General features: G+C 39.5%; 1 protein-coding gene and 1 long non-coding RNA gene across 4 annotated transcripts; one reads left to right on the top strand and one right to left on the bottom strand.

The window, feature by feature from the left end:
- The first annotated feature begins 12,010 nt into the window (after window positions 1-12,010).
- On the top strand, window positions 12,011-16,329 carry LOC127143814 (exopolygalacturonase-like). Of its 2 annotated transcripts, XR_007821259.1 has the most exons (5): window positions 12,011-12,379; window positions 12,467-13,876; window positions 13,972-14,048; window positions 14,122-14,186; window positions 14,794-15,048. XR_007821259.1 is itself a non-coding variant. In XM_051085332.1 (4 exons), the coding sequence occupies exons 1-4, from the start codon at window positions 12,260-12,262 to the stop codon at window positions 16,128-16,130; spliced, it is 1,203 nt and encodes a 400-aa protein (XP_050941289.1). In that variant the 5' UTR covers window positions 12,153-12,259; the 3' UTR covers window positions 16,131-16,329. The 2 variants fall into 2 exon arrangements, 1 of the variants encoding a protein (XP_050941289.1); XM_051085332.1 differs by lacking the exons at window positions 13,972-14,048; window positions 14,122-14,186; window positions 14,794-15,048 and adding exons at window positions 15,207-15,725; window positions 15,870-16,329 and having other exon boundaries at window positions 12,153-12,379; window positions 12,467-12,769.
- Window positions 16,330-17,184: 855 nt separating this feature from the next.
- LOC127149545 (uncharacterized) lies at window positions 17,185-25,270 on the bottom strand. 2 transcript variants are annotated; one of them, XR_007821258.1, is made up of 3 exons: window positions 25,193-25,270; window positions 25,056-25,119; window positions 17,185-17,333 (listed from the first exon to the last, which is right to left on the bottom strand). It is a non-coding gene; the product is annotated as an uncharacterized LOC127149545 (long non-coding RNA). The 2 variants fall into 2 exon arrangements; XR_007821257.1 differs by lacking the exon at window positions 17,185-17,333 and adding an exon at window positions 24,302-24,450.
- Between the last annotated feature and the right edge of the window lie 912 nt (window positions 25,271-26,182).

Below are 26,182 nucleotides of genomic sequence, written 5' to 3'. Positions count from 1 at the left end.
ATACAAGAAATTCATGATATGAAAGAAATTCATATGAAAGAATACAAGAAATAAAAGATTTTAGCAACTACTACTAACAAAAAGAATACAAGTTACTATAGGCCATAACCAAATCTATAACATTAAAATCCAACAATCAAAATACAAAGGAATAAGAACTTGCATGCAAACAAATGCAATTATTAAAACAAAGTCTAAATGGGTACTGTACCTTCTTCACAAAGAAATATCAAAATACATACTATAAGTGCTTATTTTGATTGGTTTTTTTAGGTTTTTTAAGTGAATGAAATCAACTATTAAGTACATCCAAAACAATTCCTAAATGTTTCTAGTGAGTACTTCAATATAAGATAACTTCAATCTATCCCAAATAGAAAAGCTTGGTGGTCCATGATTTCTCCTATAAACTTAATTGAAAATAATACAATAACAAAGTCGTATTGGCCAATACACACAGTGGGTTAAAGTGAACACTAAATCTCCAACATCAAGAAACTTCATATCCCTTTAATCTCCTTGCTCAAGTCTATGGATGGTTGAATCAACTTAGAAAATTTGATGGCAACACAAAAAGGGAAAAAAAAGTGACAAAGAAAGTTTGGGATACTATAAGGTTTAAGTTACTTTCAACCTTGTTATTTTTGCTAATATCAACTTGTAACATTGTCATTGGTCCTCATTACCAACTATTTTATCCCTTTAAATGAAGGCCCTTCTCTGCAATTAAACATAGAGAGAGGGACCTTGAGAAAATAAAAAGGTATACAAAGTTTTCTTAAGCAAAAATATTATAAATTTTCCCTAAAATATAGACAACTTTAGAGCACATGTCAATGGTGGGCTTATTGGAAATGGCTAAAAGTCACCTAAAAATGCATATAAAACTGCCACATGAATTCATTAGAGTGGTATGTTTTTCTATCTAATAATTGCAAGGTGGTGATATTAAATAAATGTATTATTGTAGATTTATAGATATCATTTAATGAATGTAGTGTAAAAAATATATGCACAAAAATATAATGAAAGGTAAAGTTTTGGGTGATAGTTTTCAAAGCAATAATAAGAAATTAACCCATCAAGAAAAATCATTGGTCATGAACCCAATCAATCCAACAATTTATTCCAACAATAATATTGAAATCGGCTAAGGAAACAACTACAAGGATCAAATTTTCTCTCTTACCAAGCACTGGCTCAAGTAGCTGTAAGGAAGGGTGGCTCCCGAGCGGCTTGGCTTGGGAGGTAGCTCGATGCACGCAGCTGAAGAAGACAGAAAATCAGCTTGGACAACAGAGATCTCGGCTCGGGTTGGCTCGGGTTGGCTGAGGTTTGGTGTGTGACTTGAAGAACTGCAGTGGCAGTGGTTGGGCTTCGTCAGACGACACACGGGGAGAAGAATGATGCGATGCTCGACGCTCGGCTTAGGCAAACGGTGGGTGGTCGTCGGTGCGGTGCATTTGGTGGCTGTCGACGAACGACTAGAATGCACGGATGGCTGCGGTGGGTGGTCGTCGAAGATGAGGGGCTGACGACTTTCGACGATCTTCGGTGGAGAAGTGAGGAGATGGGGTGAGGTGGCGGCAATTGGTTGAGGAAGAAGAAGAAGAAGATGAGGGAGGCGTGCGGCTAAGAGATGAAATTTTAGGGTTTTTTTTAAAGAAGAATTTTAATAATAATAATAATAAAATAAGAAAAAATAAGAAAAAATAATAATAAAATAATAATATATTTTTCAAAATATAGGTTCTTTTATAAAACATTCTTGACGTTTTTAAAACTTCAAGAAACGTCAATAAATTTGAAAATAAAAATTTTTGACGTTTTAAAACGTCAAGAATTTATCGACATTTCTTGACAGTTTTAAAACGTCAAGGATAAATATATACATTTGACGTTTTAAAAATCGTCAAGAATATCGAACTCATAAATATTCTTGACGTTTTAAAAATGTCAAGAATGTAAAATAAATAACTTGACGGTTCCAAAATGTCAAGAAAAAATTGCATATTACTTGACGTTTCAAAACCGTCAAGAATTCTGTAAATTGCCTCCCCTCCACCTTTTAATCAAAATTCTTGACGGTTTTTTCATTAAAGCGCCCCTTTCTTGACGGTTTTTCAAGAAACCGTCAAGAAAAGAAAAAATCAACCGTCAAGAAAGGGTCTTTTTCTAGTAGTGGCGTCATCTCGGGGTGGTGACAGCTTAGCGACTCCACTGGGGCACTGGGGACATGAGGTTCCACCTGAAGAGTTTGGCCTTTTCTTTTGTCTTGATCTTGTGTGTGTGTGTATATATATATATATATATATATATATATATTTGTTTTATTTTCTTTTTAGTGTGTCGTTTATTATTGTTTCACACATAATCACAAGCCTTCTGCACGGGCTCTACCCTATAGAATTAGAAACGAGGATGGAATAGTGTTGACCTTCGAGGAGCTTATGCTTCCGTGTAGGCACACGAAAAATTCTCACTCAATTTGGTCATACAATCACATGTGAAGGTTGTAATCAAATTGAGGGCCTTTTATCTTTTAGGACTTATATTCAACTTCACTCATTATGATTTGCATATCATGTTAATTCATATGTTTTAGAATTTTAATTTTTCTGCCCTATTATATAATTCTCACACACTAGCACAAGTCCTCTACCCGGGTTGTACCTATAGGATTAGATTCGAGAATGTAGTAGTGTTTGACCTTCGAGGAGTGTTGCTCCCATACAGGCACACGAAAAATTCTTACTCAATTTGGTTGTATGATCAAGTGTAACTATACACACTTTTGAGGGTCCGCGTCAGATAGGATACTAGTATTAACTTCACTAAGTTTGTTTGAGCCATTACATTATTTGATGGTTTTCTTTCTTACATTTAGCATTTACTTTTAGACTCATTCGTCTAATTGAATCATTATTCTCTTTTTGGAAAAGAAAAAAGTCAAAACATGCAAAATAGCTCAAGGTTCACCTCCTCAGCATCCATATTGGACAAGAAGAAAGGCTCGAATAATGGATGAGCAAACCAATGATCAAGTTCTTCGTCAAGACATTGAAGGATTGAAAGATCAATTGGCGAAGATCTTGAAACTGCTCACTACTGGAAGAGAAAAGAGTGTTGCGGGGATTTCATCACAAGTAGAAGTAGATCTGAACCAAGTAGTAGAGGACATGCCTACTGTTTTATCCTACATTTTTTTTATTATTCTTTAAAATATTAATTGTAGCAATGGTTAAGATATTTTATTCATTTATTTTGTTAAACAAAGAAAAAGGTAAAATCTTTTTGTAATAGTATGAAATCTTATGTTTTTTTAATCTTTTTATTAAAATGGAAAATAAAGTCATTAATGAGAATATCTATTATTTAAAAAAAAAATCAAATCAGAATATCTATTATTTTAAAAAAATTCAAATCATTTTTGACTTATCACTTTAGGAAAAAAGCAAATTAATTTATTTATAAAATCTCTTTTTATTTATCATATTAGGAAAAGCAAAATAATTTATTTTATACAAAATTCTTTTAATACCATATTTGATTTATCTTTATCACTTTAGGAAAAAAAACAAAAAATTTATTTTGGACAAAATCTTTCAATATCATATTTTTACATAATATCTAATTTGATTTTATACTTATTAAATTTTCCTAATTTGTGGCACACCTTGGGTCTGTAAATAGGGTCCTTTGTCATTTGGAAAAAGGGGGAGAAGAAATTGTTTTAGAGAAATTCTTGAGGAAAAAATGTTTTAAAGAGAATCTCTACAAAAAAAAATTTTAGAGAATTTCTACATAAAAAAAAGTGTTTAGAGAGAATTTGAAGAAACGTATTCCTCTGCAAAAAGGTAAGTCATTAGCTTTTTCGTTTTATTGTTTTTATTTTTATCTTCATATTGTTTTTTTTTTACCCTAATTCTAATCCCATTAGGTAAGGTTTACTCCCAATGATCCGCACTTCATACAATAATTAATTTTATTCGGGATGGAATCCTTATTTTTGTTCTTCTCTTTTTAAGCATAGAGAGAAAAGAAAAAAATGTATAAGGAAAATTTAAAAATGTATAAGGAAAATTTCTTTTTTCTTTTTGCTACATTTTTATCATTATGCTAAAAAAAAGTCTTTTAACACTTTTCTTCTCTCTAAAAAATAGAGAAAAAGAAAAAGTTATAAGCAAAAAATCTTATATTATTATTATTATCATCACCATATTTATTATATATTACTTTTTTTCTTCTTTTAGGGTGTGCCACCCCTATGTTTTTTTTTTTCCTTTTATTTTAATTTATTCATTTACCTATTTATCATCATATTCTAATTATTATTATTATTATTATTGTTATTATTATTATTATTATTATTATTATTATTATTATTATTAGTTTATATATATATATATATATATATTCCTTTCTGCCATTCTGTTTGTTATTTTTAAATTTTTTATATATAACTTTTATTTATTTATTTATTTAGTTTTTTTATATTTATGATTTTTTTAACTTTTTATTATTTTTATTATTATTATCATTATTATTATAGCATTTCAAAAATATTTTTACTTTTTAACTTACTATGTTCTCTTTTCTTAACTTATATATTTAATTTCTTTTTTTACATGTTTATTATTTCATTTAGTTCTTTTTCCATTTTTTCTCTTATTTTATTTATCGTTATTATGTATATTTTCTTTTCCTTTCCTTTTAACTTATTTTTTATTACTATCATTATATTTATACATTGATATCCTAAATTATTTGTCTAATTTATTGTGTGGTATATTTGTTATTTCTATTTGACTTTCATTAAAAATTTCTTGAAAATTTTAAAATACTTTTAACTGTAATTGTATTTAATTTTGAAATATTTTTTAAAAATTTTCTCTTTAAACCATTTAGAATTTTTTTTCCTTTAAAATTATTTATTTTAAAACTCAAAATTAAATATATATTTCATAAGGTTTCCTAATTAACTTTTTTTTGTAATAACCCACATCAATTTCGCTAAAAAAATCCTACGATGGACCTAGAAATCTGGGAGTCCGTTATTTCTAAATTCTTGAGGTGAGAGATCAATATCTTTGGGAGTCCGAGATTTGATTCCAAGAGAAAATATATTTAATCAATCATTTTTAAAAAAACATTATTCGAAGACTAGCTTATGATAGAATTTGAGAAATTGTAATAATTTCTCATTCTCTTAATATGAGAAATTTTTCCTAATATAGTCTAATTAATGGGTGTATCCCAATTATTTTATGGGATCATTGCTCCAAATATTGGAGTAGTGAGCAATGAAATAAGACATAGTTCTTTTAAAAAATGAATTTTATTCAAGACATTGAATTTGGCCAATTTTCTAAAACGGATGTTTCAGGATGCTAACCCCTTTCCCCGTACACAAATGACTCCCGAACTCAACTTTATTTTTTTTGTAGACCAGTTTTTATTTTGTTTAAAATGATTTACTTTATTTCGGTGTCCAATCACACCCTAAAAAAAATTGGTGGCGACTCCTCTTTTTTCGTTTTTAAAATTAAACCCTTCTTAAGGACGTCGGCCGCTCCGCGTCGTCTCGAGTACATGGCGACACCTACATACTCTCTAGGTTTTACTCCTCAAAGGTCATCTAGTCCTCGCATGGTGGATAGTACTTATCCTACACAAAATCCTAATCTGACCACCCAACAGGCAGACCATGTGAGTGATCTCATATCTACTCAAATTACGGAAAGTGGTAAGAAAATTTTAGAAGAGCAGGGTAGTAGAAAAATATTGGAATTTCTAGAAAAAAGATTGCGCGCTATTGAAGGTGCAGACATGTACGAGATTATCGACGCAGTACAACTATGTTTGATATCAGATGTGATGATCCCTTCCAAATTCAAGACTCTAAATTTTGAGAAGTACAATGGAACCACGTGCCCAAAAAGTTATCTAGTTATGTACTGTCGAAAAATGTCAGCTTACGCTTATAATGATAAATTTTTTATTCATTGCTTCTAAGACAACTTAGTTGGCCCGGCTTCTCGCTTGTACATGCAGTTGGATGGTTCACAAGTGCATAGGTGGAAGGATCTCGCCGATTTATTCTAAAAATAATATAAGTACAAGATTTATATGGCACCCGACCGTCTGGATCTTTAGAGGATGGAAAAAAAGAATGTTGAAACTTTTATGGAGTATGCACAACGATGGAGAGAGTTAGTTGCACAAGTGCAACCTCCCCTAACCGACAAAGAATTGACATCCATGTTCATAAACACTATTCGGGCCCCATACTATGATAGAATGGTGAAGTGCTTCGACTAATTTCTCGAACGTCATAACAATTGGGGAGAGGATTGAATTTGGAGTGAAGAATTGAAGGATCACCGATTCTTCTTCAAAGACAAGAAGGATGATGGCCCTAAAGAAAAAAGAGGAAGAAATACATGAGTTGAGCTCGACTCAAAGAGTAGTGCATGTATCCTCACCAACTGTGGGGCAGAATGGAGGTAAAAGCCCATTTGGTTAGGCAACTCAGAGAAACGCAAGGAACAATTGGAAGCAAACCCATTTTGATCCCATACCTATGTCGTATACAAAGCTTCCACCTCAACTTCTAAAGAGTCATCAAGTGGCTATCGTACCACAAGGGCCTTTGCAACCACCATATCCTAAGTGGTATGAACCCCAACGCAAAATGTGAATATCATGCTGGGGCACTTGAGCATTCTATGAATAATTGTTTTCCTTTGAAAGCTAAAGTGCAAAGTCTAGTCAAGGACGGATGGTTGGAATTCAAGAAGACAAGAGAAGAGCATGACGTTAACCAGAACCCTTTACCAAATCATGAGGGTCCTGCCATAAATGTTGTTGACACATTCACGAAAAGATACAAGAATAAGGTGTGTGATGTGACTACTTCAATGAATACACTTTTCCAAATCCTTCGTGGAGCTGGATATTTGTCACCAAGATTTAACAATGATGAGGAGGAGAAGTTTGGATGCTTCATCTAATAAGGAAACTTCAAATGATACCTCAATTACGGTTATCTCCAAGAATACTATTTTGTCTAATCCATTGGTTTATTAGTGTCACTAGAATTTGAGTTGAACAATTGGAAGATCAAGAGGACGCTAAAAGTCTCTGAGGGATCACAAAAGTAATAGCGTTTTATACACCCTCTGATTATGCCTAAAGTCATAGGGTTTCTTTTCTTTTTGTAATAAGGGCATCCTTCCTTGTTTTTACAAAGTTGCATTTTTAATACCCTAGTCATTCTGTAATTCATTTATTTTTTTTAAAGAAATGAAGAATGTTGATTCTATCCCAAATACCGTGTCTATTCCTCTTGTTTCTCTCTTTTTGCTTTTTACTGGTACAATTTAGTATCCGTAATAGGGGCACCGAAGTTGAAGGTGACATCGATGATGTTGTTGATTTTGAGATTTCGAACTGTAATCTTGAGCAGAATATTGAAGAGGATAAATATGATATCTCTCCTAAATTACTAAGATTGATAGAGCAAGAAAAAAAGACTATGTCATATCAAGAGACTTTGAAGGTTATCAATTTGGGAACACTCGAAGAAGTGAAAGAAGTGTGAATTGGCACTTTAGCTCTAAAGCATGATCAATTCGATCTACTGACCCTAGTACACGAGTTCAACGATATTTTGCATGGTCCCATCAAAATACACCTGGTTTTGATACAGAGATTGTAACACATCGATTATCACTTAAACTAGAATGTAAACCTATACGACAAAAGCTTCGCAAGTTGAGATAAGGCATCAAACGACTATCGATTCATTTTTTTAGCCCTAGACTATTTCAAGAAATGGGTAAAGGTTGCTTCATACAAGAGTGTCACCAAGGAAGCTGTTGTCAATGAAAAACCCTGAATAACAAAATAATGAAGGAGTTGTGCAGTTAGTTCAAGGTTAAACATTCTAAATCCACTCCTTATTGCCCTAAAATGAATGGGGTAGTGGAAGCAACAAACAAAAATATCAAAAAGATTCTCGAGAAAATGTCTGTCACTTATAAAAATTGGCATGAAATGCTGCCTTTTGCATTGCATGGATATAAAATACCAGTTCGCACGTCAATAGGGGCAACCCATTTTTCACTGGCGTATGGTTTCAAAGTAGTTTTACCTATTGAAGTTGAGGTGTCATCCCTTAGGATAATCCAAGAGGTAGAACTACATGAAGCAAAGTAGACTCAAGTAAGATACGAGCAATTGAATTTCATAAAAGAAAAGAGACTGACTGCTGTATGTAGAGGACATAGTTGTACAAAAAAAATAAAATAGCACGAGTGTATGACAAGAAAGTTCTACACTGTCATTTCCAAGAGGGAGAGTTAGTGTTTAAAAGAATCCTACTTTTCAAAAGGATCACAGAGAAAAATGAACTCCTAATTATGAGGGACCGTATGTAGTAAAAAGAGCTTTCTCAGGAGGAGCTTTAATATGGACGGATATGACTTTCCTAACCCGTTAAGCGCAGACTATGTGAAGAAATATTATGCATAGAGTGACGATTAGCTTTTGATTCTAGCATTTTCTCGTTAAATCACTAATATTTTAAGGATTGGAGCTTGTACTTGAGCTTTCAGTACTCATGAACGTTATTCGGCTATTACGCATGTTTTGGTTTTTTCTTTCTTGAGAAAAGTAAACAATGATTAAATTTGTATACATAATTAACATATTCATGCATACATGGCTTTTCTCATTGTCTGCATTTTCATAGGTGGCATGGTATGCATTATTGATATGATAATTTAATATATGACCTCTAGTTTGATTATTCATTTTTTTGTCATGAGGTGCTTATTTTATCCTAGGCCTTTGGCACCATGTTACTGCGATGACGCTTGTTTTATCCTTGGCCTCCAGCTTATTTATTCTTTTGTCATGAGGCGCTTGTGTTATCCTTGGCCCTTGACACAATGTTGCCTATGAGGCACTTGTTTTATCCCTATCCCCTATCGTCGATAATTTATGTAAAACATCTTATTTTGACAAGTTAGTGGCTACACCTTCGTCCACCTTCTAATTCTATAAGGATGCACGAAGGAATGCATGCTGTAGCTACCTAATTTTTTTTATTCTTTAAAATAGAGTAATTGTAATTTTGGCTAAGATTTCATTTATTTTTTAAAAATAAAAAAAGGTAAAATCTTTTGTAATAATATAAAATCTTATGTTTTTTTATAAAAGGGAAAATAAAATCATTAATGAGAAAATCTATTATTTAAAAAAAATCAAATCAATTTTGACTTATTTTTATCACTTTAGAAAAAAAATTAATTTATTTATACAAAATCTCTTTTGACGTATCATATTAGGAAAAACAAAATAATTTATTTTATACAAAATTATTTTAATACCATATTTTGATTTATCTTAACCACCTTAGGAAAAAAAGCAAATAAATTTATTTTGAACAAAATCTTTCAATATTATATTTTTACTATTTAAAAAAAAATTAATAAAATTACATAATATCTAATTTGATTTTATACTTATTTAATTTTTCTAATTTGTGGGACGCCCCTAGTCTATAAATAGGGACCTTTGTCATTCGGAAATGGGAAAAAAATTGCTTTAGAAAGAATCTCTACGGGAGGAAAAAAAATTGTCTTAAAGAAAACCTCTAAAAAAAGTGTTTAGAGAGAATTTCTGCGAAAAAGTTATTTAAAGAAACGTATTTCTCTACAAAAAGGTGAGTTATTAGCTTTTTTGCTTTATTATTTTTATTTTTATCTTTATTATATCTTTTTTTACTCTAATTCTAATCCCATAACGAACGAAAAACTTAGTTGGAGGTTGCATTAGGTAAGGTTTACTCCCAATGATCCGCACCTTTTTATCGTTATGCAAAAAAACGGAGTCTTTTAATATTTTTCTTCTCTCTAAAAAATAGAGAAAAAGAAAAAGTTACAAGAAAAAAAATCTTATATATTATTGCTATTATTATTATCATTTTATTATATATATTTATATATTTTCTTCTTTTAGGGTGGCAGCAAGGTTGGCATTGCCACGCCTCTGTTTCTTTTTTTTTCTTCCTTTTATTTTTAATTTATTAATTTAGTTTTTTCTTTTATTTTTAATTTTTAAACCTTATTATTATTATTATTCTTGTTGTTGTTGTTGTCGTCGTCGCCGTTGTCGTCGTTGTTGTTGTTAGGTGAATGATCAATATCTTTGGAAGTCCGAGATTTGATACCAAGAAAAATAAATTTAATTAATGTTTTAAAAAAACTTTATTCGAAGACTAGGCTATGATAGAATTTTAGAAATCGTAATAATTTCTCATTCTCTTAAAGTGAGGAATTTTTCTTCAATATAGGCTAATTAATGGGTTTATCCCACTTATTTTATGCGATCATTGTTTCAAATATTCGAGTGGTGAGCAATGAAATATGACATAATTTTTTTTAAAAAATGAATTTTATTCAAAACATTAAATTTTGTCATCGTTTTCTAAACGGGTGTTACGGGGTGCTGACACCTTTCCCGTAAAAAATGACTCCCAAACTGAACTCTAATTTTTTCGTAGACCAGTTTTTATTTTATTTAAAATGATTTACTTTTATTTCTATGTCCAATAACACCGTAAAAAAAGATTGGTGGCGACTCTCATTTTTCGTTTTTAAATTTAAACCCTTTTTAAGGATGTCGGCCGCTCCGCGTCATCTCGCGTACGTGGTGACACCAAGTTTTAGAATCTTTCACAAAACACTTTTTCTTAATCATTTAGAAATTTTTTATTTTAAAATTATAATTTTTTTTTTTATGTTTTTCAAATATTCAAAATTAATTAATCTCTGATTTCATAAGGTTTCTTAATCAATCTGTTCTAATAACTTATACCATTTTTCTTAAATGAAATCCTACGATGAAATTTAGGAAATTTGGGAGTTCGATTTTCTAGAATTCTTGAGGTGAGGGATCACGTCTTTGTGAGTCCGAGTCCAAGATTTGATCCCAAGAAAAAATAATTTTAGTTAATGTTTTAAAAAAATTTATTTACTAGAATTCTATTCCTATGACGGATTTTGAGAAATTGTACTAATTTCTCACTTTCTTGAGGTGAGAAGATTTACTTCATATAGTCTAATTGATGAAATGCTTTTCATTTATTTTATGAAATCATTGCTTCAAATATTGGAGTAATAAGGGGTAAAATAAGACATTTGTTTTAAAAGGAATCAAAGAATATTTTTAATTCAAGAATTGAAATTTGGCCATCGTTTTTGTGGGTGTGATGGGGTGCTAACACATTGCCCGTACACATTTAACTCCCGAACTCAATTCTAGTTTTCACAAACCATTTTTTTTATTTTATTTAAAAAATTGTTTACTCTATTTTGGTGTCCAATCACACCGTAAAAAGATGATTGGTGGCGACTCCTATTTTGTTTTAAAACAAACCATTTTGAGGATGTCGACTGCTCCGCCTCGTCTTGGACACGTGGTGACATATATTAGATCCTTTCTCTTTAATATCATAGAATACATACTCTTTCAGTTAATATATATATGCATTTTTTTTAATTCCGATACGTTTTCTTTAATATCTATTTCACAACATTTTTGTTTTTCTTTTAAAGAATGAAAGAAAGGATCACGCACATTCTTTCAATAATTGTATATGTATATATATATATTCTTCAAAGAGATATTACAACTCTAGGTCATTTATATTATATCCTTGTAATTAGTAACAATTTTGCTTATTTTTATTTATGTTTCATGATTTTCTTTTGTAATATAATCTAAATTTTGACTATGAATGAAATTGTCAAACACTTGAGGAGAATTTAATACCACATAATTGCCGAAGATTTTTATCGTCCATTAAAACATATAGATCTAATTTTTGTTCAACTTGTTTTAAGCCACTTATGTTGCACATTTTGAGGTTTGGACATGACGTGGTCTCAAAGAGAAATTTAAGGAATCAATTTTATTGGATTGGAGAGAATTAGAAAAGTTCTTCAAATGTTCAAAGAATTATAACTAATTTTTTGACAAATATAAACAATCATTTAACTTCAACTATTCATTCATCCTTGGCAAATGTAGTAAATAAAATTTGGAAGAGAATTTTCAACCCACTTTTGATTTTCTTCTCCTATATAAAGATGGTTGAATGCATTTGCATATTCATCCCATTTTTAAGTTAGCATTAGAGAAAAACAAATAAATTAAATTAAATTAAATAAATAAAGGAGAAGGGGTAGTAATGATGGGATTGGCATTACTACCTTTCTTGTTATTATTATCGTTGGCATCTACTATTCAAGGCCAATCCATTTTCGATGTTACTACATATGGTGCCAAACCTAATACAGATATTACTCAGGTAAGTATTTATGTAAAAAACATTGATGAAAAAAATTGAATATATTAGAAAGAAGTCTATAATTTGATGATATAACTCAACTTGCAGGCCTTAGCAAATGCATGGACCGAAGCATGTGCGTCTACGACTCCTAGTACATTGTTGATTCCAAAAGGAGTTTACCAATTAAGTCAATCTAATCTTAAAGGACCTTGCAAGAGTGTTCCTATTCAAGTTCAGGTGGAAGGAACATTGCAAGCTCCTATCCATACAAAAGGAGACGGGTTGGTTCTTTTTACATACATTGATCAACTAATATTATCGGGATCCGGAGTTTTTGATGGTCAAGGAAAATCAGGTTGGGAAAAGAATAATTGCCACAAAAATAAGATATGTACCAAACTTCCCATGGTAAACTTGACGACTATATATATTAGTTCAAACCTTTTGCCTCATTTCATATACAATTTAAATGTAACGCCCAACAAATTCGATTTTTGTTCATTGTCATTAATATTTAAGTGTGGTTATGGGAAATTAAAATTTATTGGAAGAACCTTATCATTTTGAAATTTCGATTAATTAAGGTTTGGAATCTTTTTTTTGTTTAAGATAATAAGTATTTTTTTATTTGGAAATAATTGGGGAAGTTTTATTAAACTAAAGTTGGTTGATTTTGGTGAGATTTGGAGAGAGAGAGGAGGTGGTTGATTTGGGTTATTTAAAAGGAAAAGAAAAGAGTTATTGTTTTATAAAAAGCCTTGGGGCTCGTGCGTAAAGAAGAAGAGAAAAAAATCAAAGAAAGAAAGAGGGGAAAAGAAAAGAGAAAAAGGAAAAAAAATTATTATTTATCAAACCCTAGCCGCCGCATGCCGCCGCCGCGAACCCGAGCCGCCAAGCCTCCCCCTCTCTGTTCAGCAGCGCAGCCGAGTTTGCAGTCAAAAACCGAGCCGTCGCCGAGCTTCCAGCCGCGTCGGAAGAATCGTCCAAACCGATCCGCGCAGCCGAGCGTCCGTCGGAGCAGCCATCTCTCGCAGCCGTCGCCCGAAGCCGAGCCGCGTCACCCTTCGCGATCCGCAGCCGATCCGTCAGCCAGCCGCGTCGCGCCGCGTCGATCCGACGCAGCGCAGCCGAGCGTCTATCTGCAGCCGTCGCCGAGCGAAGCCGTGGTGTAGCCGGACCACCCGCAGCCGTCGCGCCACCCGGATCCGAAAACCAGCGCCTCGTCGCGTGAGGACCCGACCCGTCCGAAGTCCGCTCCGTAACCAGAGGCCCGGCCTGAGCCGCATGCCTTCGACCTAGAACCCGAGCCGCGTGCACCCGCGAGCTGAGCAGCGCCCGCGTGCGAGCCGCACGTGCGTAGCCGCTGTACCAAGCCGAGTCGCGCCTGTCTGCACCACGAGCCGCGCCTGTTTGCGCCGCGAGCCGAGCCGATCTTCAACCTCCAAGCCGAGCCGGTCCCTACCCTTTTTCCAGTCGAGCCGCCAAGCCTAATTTGGCTCCTCCCATCCAATTTTGGTAATTAAATTAATTATTTTGGCATTACCCAGTAAGATTCAATGGTTTTGGGCACTAAATAATTTAATTTGGAATTAAATTATATTTTCCTTAAGGGACGTCCTGGACCAACTAACCGCTGCAGCGTGGGGTTTCTTCAGTAGGGGCTCAACCATTGCAACCTCTTTCTAGGGTAAGTCATTTCGCCTGAGTTTTGAACTGTTAGTCGCTGGTGACCTAATTACGAATTTTGGCATATTAAACAGTTAGGACCTCGTCGCTTGGAAAGCACATTTGCCTCGTGGTTAGGACTCGCCAAGTAAATCTCCAGGTAAGAGATTCTACTACTAGCTCCATGTTTAGAATTATGAGGTCACGTATACCTTCAAATGTGCATGTTGAGGACTAGACTGTACGATGCATGAAATCAATGATAGCATGATGCAAATGATGATATGGTTATATTATAGCATGTTGTTGTGATGACGAGAACTGTTATGGCTGTACGACGGGTGTCGAGATGGAGAGTGTAATGATGATTTATCTGTTATGTTATATGATGACGCCATGTGTATGTATACTGCGATTAGGGTACCTGTTAGCTTAACCTGTTAGAGTCGTACTTGCATGGGTGTCCTTCGGGATCACCACCTATTTAGGACTGTGCGGTCCGACGGGACACCAGTCTAGCATGGATATAGATATGACTCAAGTGACTCGACGGGGTCCTCGCATCCCGATTATCCTAGGTGTCCCCGGGGCACCGAAGACCAGAGTTACGTTCCTACGGGAGCGCATGTTGCACGTGTTCGGGAACGTGCCAGAGATTGGGTACCAGTTACAGGACTCTGACAGGAAGTTAACAGGCGCCTAGTGGGACTACTAGTGGGTCCCTTACTGAGTATTTTATACTCACTCTCTTCATGTCATGTTTTCAGGTAGAGGACGAGGCAAGGGCAAGGGCAAGCTTGCGAGCGACCCGAAGTGACCGTGGCGAGCCATAGGGACTCCTGCTTCCGCTTATTCTTGTTTTGACTTTAGTACCTGAGTTTGAGTATTCTTCATTATTTACCATCTTTTAAGTAGATAGGACCCGAGTAGGACTTTAGAACGCATTTCATTTTCGCATAACTACCTTGTTTGGATTTTCATAAATAAAATTTCTCAAACCTTATGCGTTTTACTAAGTTTTATGACTTAAACCACTTGTTCTATATTTAGTAATGACTTCGATTCAGTATAAGGAGTTGGGTCGTTACATTAAACATACATCATTTTAGTTAACATACATGTGTTATTTTAAATTGAAAGTTTTTTAATTTTTTTCTCTTTATTCGTTTAAATCGATCAGAATTTGAAGTTCAGTTTCGTCACCAATTCAATAGTGAAGGACATAACTTCTTTGGATAGTAAAAATTTCCACATCAATCTTTTGGGTTGCAAGAATGTTACTTTTCAACATGTGACAATCAATGCACCAGATGAGAGTCCCAACACTGATGGAATTCACATAAGTAGCTCAGAAGAGATATACATTCTCGATTCAAAAATTGCAACTGGAGATGATTGTGTGTCTGTTGGAGATAGTAACAAGCAAGTAACTATTACCAATGTGACGTGCGAACCAGGACATGGTATTAGCATACGAAGCTTAGGCAAGTACACCAAGGAAAAAGACGTGGTAGGAGTTACGGTGAAAGCATGCAAAATATTCAATACTACCAATGGTGTCAGAATCAAAACATGGCCAGATTCTGCCGTCGCATTCATGGCCTCTGACATGCATTTTGAAGATATTGAAATGGAAAATGTGAGCAACCCTATCATTATAGATCAAGAATACTGTCCGTGGAATCAATGCAACAGAAAGGTATATTTTGTATTGAAATTATTTTTTATTTCATTTAAAATTTAATTAATTAGTTAAACTTCATGAATTATTCTTTTTCAAATTAAGTTAGATAAGTCCAAACTTGAAGTCATTTATATCAATATTTTTATGGGATCATTTTAGGTTCCATCTAAGATTAAGATCAGCAATGTGAGCTTCAAAAATATTAGAGGCACTTCTGCTACTCCTGTCGCAGTCAAACTTGTTTGCAGCAAAAGTATACCATGTGAAGGGGTAGAAGTTATTGATATTAACCTCACTTATAGTGGAAATAGAGGACCGATTGTGTCTGAATGTGCAAATGTAATGCCTACCATTACTGGACTGCAAAACCCTCAAATATGTGCTAAGCCTGATACTATTGGTGCTCCATCAACAGACTAAAATGTTTCAAACCAATGGCACACAAAGTCAACAAAACCATATGTGAAAGTTTATCATATCTATTTCACAACATTTTTATTTTCCTTTATAACAACATTCCATAGGTTTGCTCCATTTGATAATTCATGAAGCTGATCATATGTACCTTTTATTCTTCCTTCCATTTTATTCTCGATTAATGAAATTTAATTAAAATAAACCATACAATTTTAATTACCTTAAACTGTCTATTCTATTATCCCTTTTAAACTTTTTAGACATAGACCTTGTGAGTCGTGTTATAACATTTGATAACAATTCTACGAATGTTTATATATTCTTAACAACTTGAAACGTGTTATCAAAATCTCTAGAGTTTCGGAATTTTTTAAATTAATTTCTTATGCATTTAGCAATGATATTAACTTTTACATAGTTGAAATTAACATATATATACAATCAACTTAGCTAGTTGTTTACTGTAATTAACATACAATCACTACAAGAAATTTGGCCTTTAATGTCGGTTTAAAACCGACATTAAAGGCCTTTAATGTCACTTGGCGACCGACATCTTTGTGAGCATTATTAAAGGTCTTTAATGTCGGTTGGGCTTTATGTCGGTTTATAACCGACGTTAAAGGCATCTTAAATGTCGGTTACAAACCGACATTAAAGGCCTTCAATGTCGGTTATAAACCGACATCTTTGAAGGTGTTATTAAAGGCCTTTAATGTCGGTGGATAACCGACATTAAAGATATCTATAATGTCGTTTATGAGATATCTTTAATGTCGTTTTTCCACCGACATTAAAGATGTCTTTAATGTCGTTTTTAAACCGACATTAAAGACACATTTAATGTCGTATTTACACTAGTTTTTATGACAACATTATTTGTAACGACCCAACTCCTTATACTGAGTCGAAGTCATTACTAAATATAGAACAAGTGGTTTAAGTCATGAAATTTATTAAAAACGCATAAGGTTTAAGAAATTTTATTTATGAAAATTTAAACAAGGTAGTTATGCAAAAAGTGTAATGCATTCTAAAGTCCTACTCGGGCCCTGTCTACATAAAAAGATGCTAAGTAATGAAAAGTACTCAAACTCAAATACGAAAGTCTAAAATAAGGATAAGCGGAAGCAGTAGTCCCTATGGCCCTCCACGGTCACTTCGGGTCGCTCGCCAGCTTGCCCTTGCCCTTGCCTCGTCCTCTACCTGAAAACATAAAATGAAGAGAGTGAGTATAAAATACTCAGTAAGGGACCCACTACTAGTCCCACTAGGTGCCTGTTAACTTCCTGTCAGAGTTCTGTAACTGGTACCCAATCTCTGGCACGTTCCCGAACACGTGCAACATGCGCTCCCGTAGGAACGTATCTCTGGTCTTCGGAGCCCCGGGGGACCCCTAGGACAGTCGGGATGCGAGGACCCCGTCGAGTCACTCGAGTCATATCTATATCCATGCTAGACTGGCGTCCCGTCGGACCACACAGTCCTCAATAGGTGGTGATCCCGAAGGACACCCATGCAGGTACGACTCTAACAGATTAAGCTAACAGGTACCCTAATTACAGTATACATACACATGGCATCAGCATATAACATATCACATAAATCATCTCTGCCCTCTCCGTCTCGACATTCGTCGTATAGCTATAACAGCTCTCGCCACACATAACAGGCTATAGTATAACCATAACGTCATTTACATCATACTAACATTGATTTCAGGCATCGTACCGTCTAATCCTCAATATGCAAAATTGGAGTATACATCGTCTCATATTTCTAAGCATGGGGCTAGTAGTAGAATCTCTTACCTGGAGATTTACTTGACCAGTCCTAACCGCGAGGCAGTACGCTTTCCAAGCGACGAGGTCCTAACTGTGTAATATGCCAAGATTCGTAATTAGGTCACCAACGACTAACGGTTCAAGACTCATTTGAAATGACTTACCCTAGAGAGAGGTTGCAGTGCTCAAGCCCCTACTGAAGAAATCCCCCGCTGCAGCAGTTACTTGGTCCAGGACGTCCCTTAAGGAGAAATAATCTAATTTAATTCCAAATTAAATCATTTAGTGCCCAAAAATATTGAATCTTACTGGATAATGCCAAAATAGTTGATTTAATTACCAAAATTAGGTGGAAGGGGCCAAATTAGGCTTGGCGGCTCGGCTGGAAGGAGAACAGGGATCGGCTCGGCTCGGCTTGACGCAAATATCTTGCGCGTGCGGCTCGGCTCGCGACAGCAAGGAGGCGCGGCTCGGCTTGCAGTGCAGGCGGCGCGGCGCGGCTTGCACGCGGGGAGAGCTGGGCACGTGTGGGCACGGACGCGGGTTCGGTTTCGGGTTCGGGCGTGGAGCGGTTCCGGGTTCGGGTTCGACGGTTGGAGGCGCGCGAGGCTTAGCTGCTGGATTTCAGTCGGCGCGAGGGCTGGCTGACGAACGTTCCGGCTGCGCTGCGTCGGATCTAAGCGGCGCGGCGTGGCTGGGCGTGTGAGCGACGGCGTTGCGGACACGGCTGGCTGGCAAATCGGCTGCGGCTCCTCAGCGCTGGATCGGAGCGACGCGACGCGGCTGGCTGCTCTTCCTCAGATCGACGCGGCGCGGCGAGTTTCGGCTGCAGACACGGCGCTCGGCTGCGCGGACCGGCTTGGACAATTCTTCCGACGCGGCTGGAAGCTCGGCGACGGCAGGCTCGGCTGCGCTGGTGAACAGAGAGGGGGAATGCTTGGCGGCTCGGGTTCGCGGCGGCGGCGTGCGGCGGCGTGCGGCGGCTAGGGTTTCAATAAAAAAAAAATTCCTTTTTCTTTTTCTTTTCCCCTCTTTCTTTCTTTGATTTTTTTTTCTCTTCCTCTTTACGCACGAGTCCTAAGGCCTTTTATAAAAAAAATGACTCTTTTCTTTTCCTTTTAAAAGCCCAAAACAACCCCTCCTCTCTCTCCCCAAATCTCACCAAAAACAACCAACTTTAGTTTAATAAGGCTTCCCTAATTATTTCCAATAAAAATAAAATAATAAAATAAAAAGTAATACTTATTATCCTAAACAAATATGGATTCCCAACCTTAATTACTCGAGAAAATCAAAATGGTAAGGTTCTTCCAATAAATTTAAAAAATTTCCCATAACCACACTTAATATTGATGACAATGGCCAAAACAAAAAGAAATATCGAATTTGTTGGGCGTTACAATCTTCCTTCCTAACAAAAACTTTCGTCCTCGAAAGTTCTAATCCTCGAACAGCTCGGGGTACTGGGCTCTCATGTCCTCTTCTTTCTCCCACGTGGCCTCTTCCACTCCATGGTTCTGCCAAAGGATTTTGACCAGTGGAATTTCTCGACTGCGAAGCTTCTTGACCTCCTTCGCCAGGACCTCGACAGGCTGCTCCTCGTAGCTCAAGTTCTCGCTAATCTGTAGTGGCTCGAAGTCCACCACATGTGTTGGGTCTGCAACATATTTCCTCAGCATGGAGATATGGAATACGTCATGCACTGCCGCAAAAGATGGGGGTAGCGCCAAGCGATAAGCCACGGGGCCAATCCGCTCCAGTATCTCGAACGGCCCTACGAAGCGTGGACTCAGCTTCCCCTTCTTCGCGAACCTCAGAACACCCTTCATGGGTGCTACCTTCAGGAAGACCATATCTCCCACTTCAAACTCGAGGTCCTTACGTCGTACATCAGCATAACTCTTCTGTCTGCTCTGTGCTGTCAGCATACGAGCTCGGATCTTCTGTATGGCTGCGTTGGTAGTCTGCACTAACTCGGGGCCTAGCATCCTCTGCTCTCCGACCTCGCCCCAGCAGACAGGGGATCTACAGCACTTGCCATACAGAGCCTCGAACGGTGCCATACCGATAGTAGCCTGGTAGCTGTTGTTATAGGCAAACTCCATCAGATGCAGATGGGAGTTCCAACTTCCTGAAAACTCTAGTACGCAGGCTCGCAGCATGTCTTCCAAAATCTGGTTCAATCTCTCTGTCTGACCATCGGTCTGAGGGTGGAATGCTGTGCTGAAGTCCAACCTCGTACCTAAAGCAAGTTGAAGTCCTTTCCAGAACTTCGATGTGAAGCGAGCGTCTCTGTCTGAAATGATGGATACGGGTACTCCATGTAGTCTCACAATCTCTGTCATATATAACTGCCCCCACTTACTGGCAGTGTAAGTGGATTTCCCTGGCACGAAATGGGCCGACTTCGTGAGTCTGTCGACCACAACCCAGATCACCGTGTAGCCCTTTAGGGTCTTGGGCAGTCCCGTAATAAAGTCCATCGACACACTCTCCCACTTCCACCCTGGCACACTCAAGGGTTGCAACAGCCTAGGTGCCTTCACCTGCTGGCACACCAAACACCTACTGACAAAGTCTGCCACTTCCCTCTTCATGCCCCTCCACCAATAGACACTCCTTAAGTCCTGGTACATCTTCGTACTCCCAGGGTGCATGGTAAACGGAGAACTGTGAGCCTCAGTCAAAAGCTCCGTCTTAACTGCGGTGTCTTCCGGCACACACAGACGTCCCTCAAACATAAGGCCATCGTCAGCGGATATGGAGAAGTCTTCGCCTTGCCCTGTCTCCACCATACGACGCTTCTTGGCCAAGTAAGGATCATTCCACTGAGCAGCGATGATCTTTTGCCTCAAGGTTGGCTGAACTGACAACTGAGCCAACTGTGCGGTAACCTCACCCACTGAGATTGCAATCTCGGCTCTCTCAAAATCCCTGAGTAAGGGGGTCTGCTTGGTGATTAGCGCCGCTGAATGTGCAACCTTCCTACTCAGCGCGTCAGCCACTACATTTGCTTTACCTGGGTGGTATAGGATCTCGCAGTCGTAGTCTTTCACCAACTCGAGCCACCTCCTCTGCCTCATGTTCAACTCCTTCTGAGTGAAGAAGTACTTCAGGCTCTTGTGGTCGGTGTAAATCTGAATCTTCTCACCGTACAGATAGTGCCTCCATATCTTCAGTGCAAAGACTACAGCTGCCAACTCCAAGTCGTGGGTAGGGTAGTTCTGCTCATGAATCTTCAACTGGCGGGAGGCATAAGCAACTACCTTACCTTGCTGCATCAGGACACAGCCCAGTCCCTTCTTGGAGGCATCACTATAGATCACAAAGTTTCCCGAACCATCGGGCACTGTCAGGACCGGTGCAGTTACTAGCTTCTGTTTAAGCTCCTGAAAGCTACGCTCGCATGCTGGGCTCCATACAAAAGGGGTTCCCTTCCTGGTCAACTGGGTTAACGGGCTGGCTATACGTGAGAAGTCTTCCACGAACCACCTGTAGTAACCTGCCAAGCCCAGAAAACTTCGAATTTCACTAACCGTGGACGGTCGAGGCCAATTGGTCACCGCTTCAATCTTTGCGGGATCCACTGAAACTCCCTCACTGGAAACCACGTGGCCAAGAAACGTCACCTTCCTTAACCAGAATTCACACTTGGAGAACTTGGCATACAGCTTGTTGGCTCGAAGAGTCTCCAAAACCTGGTGCAAGTGCTCCTCGTGCTCAGCCTCAGTTTTTGAGTAAATCAGGATGTCGTCAATGAAGACTATGACGAACGAGTCTAGAAAGTCCTTAAACACCCTGTTCATCAAATCCATGAACACTGCAGGAGCGTTAGTCAAGCCGAAAGACATCACCACGAACTCGTAATGTCCGTACCTCGAACGAAAGGCCGTCTTGGGAATGTCACCGTCCCTAATCCTCAACTGGTGATAGCCTGATCGCAGGTCGATCTTGGAAAAGACAGTGGCTCCCTGCAACTGATCGAACAGGTCATCAATCCTGGGCAAGGGGTAGCGGTTTTTGACCGTCACCTTGTTCAGCTCTCGGTAGTCAATACAAAGGCGCATCGACCCATCCTTCTTCTTCACGAACAATACTGGGGCTCCCCAAGGCGACACACTGGGCCGGATGAAGCCTTTGTCCAGCAACTCCTGTAACTGGACCTTCAACTCCTTTAGCTCGGCTGGAGCCATTCTGTAAGGGGCTCTCGAGATAGAGGCAGTGCCCGGCTCTAACTCGATGGCGAAGTCTACCTCTCTGGGAGGCGGAAGTCCTGGGAGTTCGTCTGGGAAAACGTCGGGGTACTCCCTTACCACTGGTTCGGAAGATAGGGAAACTTCTAGCTCTCTAATATCCACTACGCTTGCCAAGATGCCCCAAGTACCCTGGCTGAGTAGTTTACTAGCCTTCATGGCTGAGATGACCTTGGGTATACATACCATGCCTGCCCCCCTGAATTTGAAACTAGCCCTGGAGGGAGGGTTAAAGACAACTTCCTTGCCAAAACAGTCTATATTTGCATGGTTGGCTGACAGCCAATCCATGCCTAGTATCACATCAAAATCCTGCATGTCTAACACTAGCAAGGTCACGTCTAACATACGATTCGCTATCTCTACCCGACATGCCTTTATTTGTTCTTTGGACAACAGAACCTCCCCAGATGGAGTAGAAACCGACAAAACACCACCCAAGGGTTCTACCTCCAAACCCACATGCTGAACGAAAACGGAGGATATAAACGAGTGGGATGACCCAGAGTCAAATAGCACAAAAGCATAATGCCCCAAAATTGGGAGCGTACCTGTCACCACTGTGCCAGCTCGCTCGGCCTCCTGCCGGGTAGTGGCGAAAACTCTCCCCTGCTGGGACGCAGAAGGCTGGGGCGGTGTCGTCTCAAAGGGTTTCCGAGGACACACATCAGCAGTGTGCCCCGGCTGTCTACATCTGAAGCAGACTCCACTTCCAGCCAAGCAACGACCTCCGTGGACTCTCCCACAGGTAGTACAAGTGGGTAGCTCTCTCAGAGTCCTCCCGGCTGCTGCAAGCTCCCGTCGGTGTCTCTGAAAGACACCTCCTGACCTCAGTGTTCGCTGCGGTACTACGTCAGGCTGCGTCTCCACCTTTCTCTTCTGCCCCAAGGCTGACCCTCTGCCGGCAGCCTTAGACGAATCGGCTCTCTCAGGTAGGCTCAAATCCAGTGCTATACGTAGTGCATCAGCATGCGTGGCTGGCCGGAGAGCTCTGACAATGCCCTGAAGGTCTAGCCTGAGTCCTCTAACGAATTTCTCCGTCCTGGCAGCCTCATCCCTTACCATATCGGGAGCAAAGCAGGACAGCATGTCGAACTCGGCGTCGTACTGCTCCACCGTCATGTCGCCTTGCTCCAAGTTTAGGAACTCTTGCAGCTTGGCGTGCTTCACATTGGCACAGAAGAACTTAGCATATAAGTTCTCCTTGAACTGCTCCCAAGTTATCTTGCTGACATCGCCCCCCAGCATTCTCTCAGCGGTCTCCCACCAGGCGGTGCCCCTGTCCTCCAAGAAGAAGACTGCACACTGCACCTTCTGGTCTTCTGGGCACTTCATGTACCGGAAAATAGTCTCTATGGACGTTAACCACATTTGGGCCTTTGTGGGGTTGTCCATGGATCCGTCAAAGGTCTTAGGATTATACTTCCTAAAGTCCCGTAAGTGTTTCGCCTCGGGCGAAAGTTGAACTGGTACTGGTGGAGCTTCCTCAGGGGCTGGAGGAGCGACGGCCTGGGCCTGAACAGGGGCGGCCTGGTTCTGCTGGGCGGCAAGGAAAGGCGCCAAAGCAGCTTGCAGCATGTCCTGATAACGCTGCTCCATCGCGGCGAGATCCGCCTGGGTGACCGGTGCGTTTGGGTCGACTGCCGGTGCAGTAGGGGGCGCCTCCGGCTGGCCACGCCCGGCTCCTCTGCCTCCCCTACCACCTCCTCGGCGTGCACCTCTACGTGGCGGCATTTTCCCTAAAATTCACCAACAAACTTTTCACCACAAGAACTTAACACCCTACCTCTAGGTCTAGACTATTCAGGCAAAATCGTAATCTTAACATTAGCAAGGCTTTAGACATACCTGGCGAGTGCCGAAGGACCGTATAGCCATAGGGTGAAGTAAAACCAAAACAAAAATGACTTACATCGTAGGTCAGTCTACAGAACCTAAAACACTGTGCTCTGATACCAACTGTAACGACCCAACTCCTTATACTGAGTCAAAGTCATTACTAAATATAGAACAAGTGGTTTAAGTCATGAAATTTATTAAAGACGCATAAGGTTTAAGAAATTTTATTTATGAAAATTTAAACAAGGTAGTTATGCAAAAAGTGTAATGCATTCTAAAGTCCTACTCGGGCCCTGTCTACATAAAAAGATGCTAAGTAATGAAAAGTACTCAAACTCAAATACGAAAGTCTAAAATAAGGATAAGCGGAAGCAGTAGTCCCTATGGCCCTCCACGGTCACTTCGGGTCGCTCGCCAGCTTGCCCTTGCCCTTGCCTCGTCCTCTACCTGAAAACATAAAATGAAGAGAGTGAGTATAAAATACTCAGTAAGGGACCCACTACTAGTCCCACTAGGTGCCTGTTAACTTCCTGTCAGAGTTCTGTAACTGGTACCCAATCTCTGGCACGTTCCCGAACACGTGCAACATGCGCTCCCGTAGGAACGTATCTCTGGTCTTCGGAGCCCCGGGGGACCCCTAGGACAGTCGGGATGCGAGGACCCCGTCGAGTCACTCGAGTCATATCTATATCCATGCTAGACTGGCGTCCCGTCGGACCACACAGTCCTCAATAGGTGGTGATCCCGAAGGACACCCATGCAGGTACGACTCTAACAGATTAAGCTAACAGGTACCCTAATTACAGTATACATACACATGGCATCAGCATATAACATATCACATAAATCATCTCTGCCCTCTCCGTCTCGACATTCGTCGTATAGCTATAACAGCTCTCGCCACACATAACAGGCTATAGTATAACCATAACGTCATTTACATCATACTAACATTGATTTCAGGCATCGTACCGTCTAATCCTCAACATGCAAAATTGGAGTATGCATCGTCTCATATTTCTAAGCATGGGGCTAGTAGTAGAATCACTTACCTGGAGATTTACTTGACGAGTCCTAACCGCGAGGCAGTACGCTTTCCAAGCGACGAGGTCCTAACTGTGTAATATGCCAAGATTCGTAATTAGGTCACCAACGACTAACGGTTCAAGACTCATTTGAAATGACTTACCCTAGAGAGAGGTTGCAGTGCTCAAGCCCCTACTGAAGAAATCCCCCGCTGCAGCAGTTACTTGGTCCAGGACGTCCCTTAAGGAGAAATAATCTAATTAATTCCAAATTAAATCATTTAGTGCCCAAAAATATTGAATCTTACTGGATAATGCCAAAATAGTTGATTTAATTACCAAAATTAGGTGGAAGGGGCCAAATTAGGCTTGGCGGCTCGGCTGGAAGGAGAACAGGGATCGGCTCGGCTCGGCTTGATGCAAGGATCTTGCGCGTGCGGCTCGGCTCACGACAGCAAGGAGGCGCGGCTCGGCTTGCAGTGCAGGCGGCGCGGCGCGGCTTGCACGCGGGGAGAGCTGGGCACGTGTGGGCACGGACGCGGGTTCGGTTTCGGGTTCGGGCGAGCGAGCGTGGAGCGGTTCCGGGTTCGGGTTCGACGGCTGGAGGCGCGCGAGGCTTAGCTGCTGGATTTCAGTCGGCGCGACGGCTGGCTGACGAACGTTCCGGCTGCGCTGCGTCGGATCTAAGCGGCGCGGCGTCGCTGGGCGTGTGAGCGACGGCGTTGCGGACATGGCTGGCTGGCGAATCGGCTGCGGCTCCTCAGCGCTGGATCGGAGCGATGCGACGTGGCTGGCTGCTCTTCCTCAGATCGACGCGGTGCGGCGAGTTTCGGCTGCAGACACGGCGCTCGGCTGCGCGGACCGGCTTGGACAATTCTTCCGACGCGGCTGGAAGCTCGGCGACGGCTCGATTTCGACTGCAGGCTCGGCTGCGCTGCTGAACAGAGAGGGGGGATGCTTGGCGGCTCGGGTTCGCGGCGGCGGCGTGCGGCGGCTAGGGTTTCAATAAAAAAAATTCCTTTTTCTTTTTCTTTTCCCCTCTTTCTTTCTTTGATTTTTTTTCTCTTCCTCTTTACGCACGAGTCCCAAGGCCTTTTATAAAAAAAATGACTCTTTTCTTTTCCTTTTAAAAGCCCAAAACAACCCCTCCTCTC

The sequence above is a fragment of the Cucumis melo genome, chromosome 1 (assembly GCF_025177605.1).
Source record: "Cucumis melo cultivar AY chromosome 1, USDA_Cmelo_AY_1.0, whole genome shotgun sequence".
Taxonomy (NCBI): Eukaryota; Viridiplantae; Streptophyta; class Magnoliopsida; order Cucurbitales; family Cucurbitaceae; genus Cucumis; species Cucumis melo.
Note: the sequence above shows the minus strand (reverse complement) of the source record. Positions and strands in the feature narration are given on the sequence as shown.

Coding starts and splice junctions, on each gene's coding strand:
- LOC127143814 (XM_051085332.1), top strand. CDS start 12,260: ATGATGGGATTGGCATTACTACCTTTCTTGTTATTATTATCGTTGGCA. Junction 12,770..15,206: donor TATGTACCAAACTTCCCATG/GTAAACTTGACG, acceptor TAAATCGATCAG/AATTTGAAGTTCAGTTTCGT. Junction 15,726..15,869: donor GGAATCAATGCAACAGAAAG/GTATATTTTGTA, acceptor GGATCATTTTAG/GTTCCATCTAAGATTAAGAT.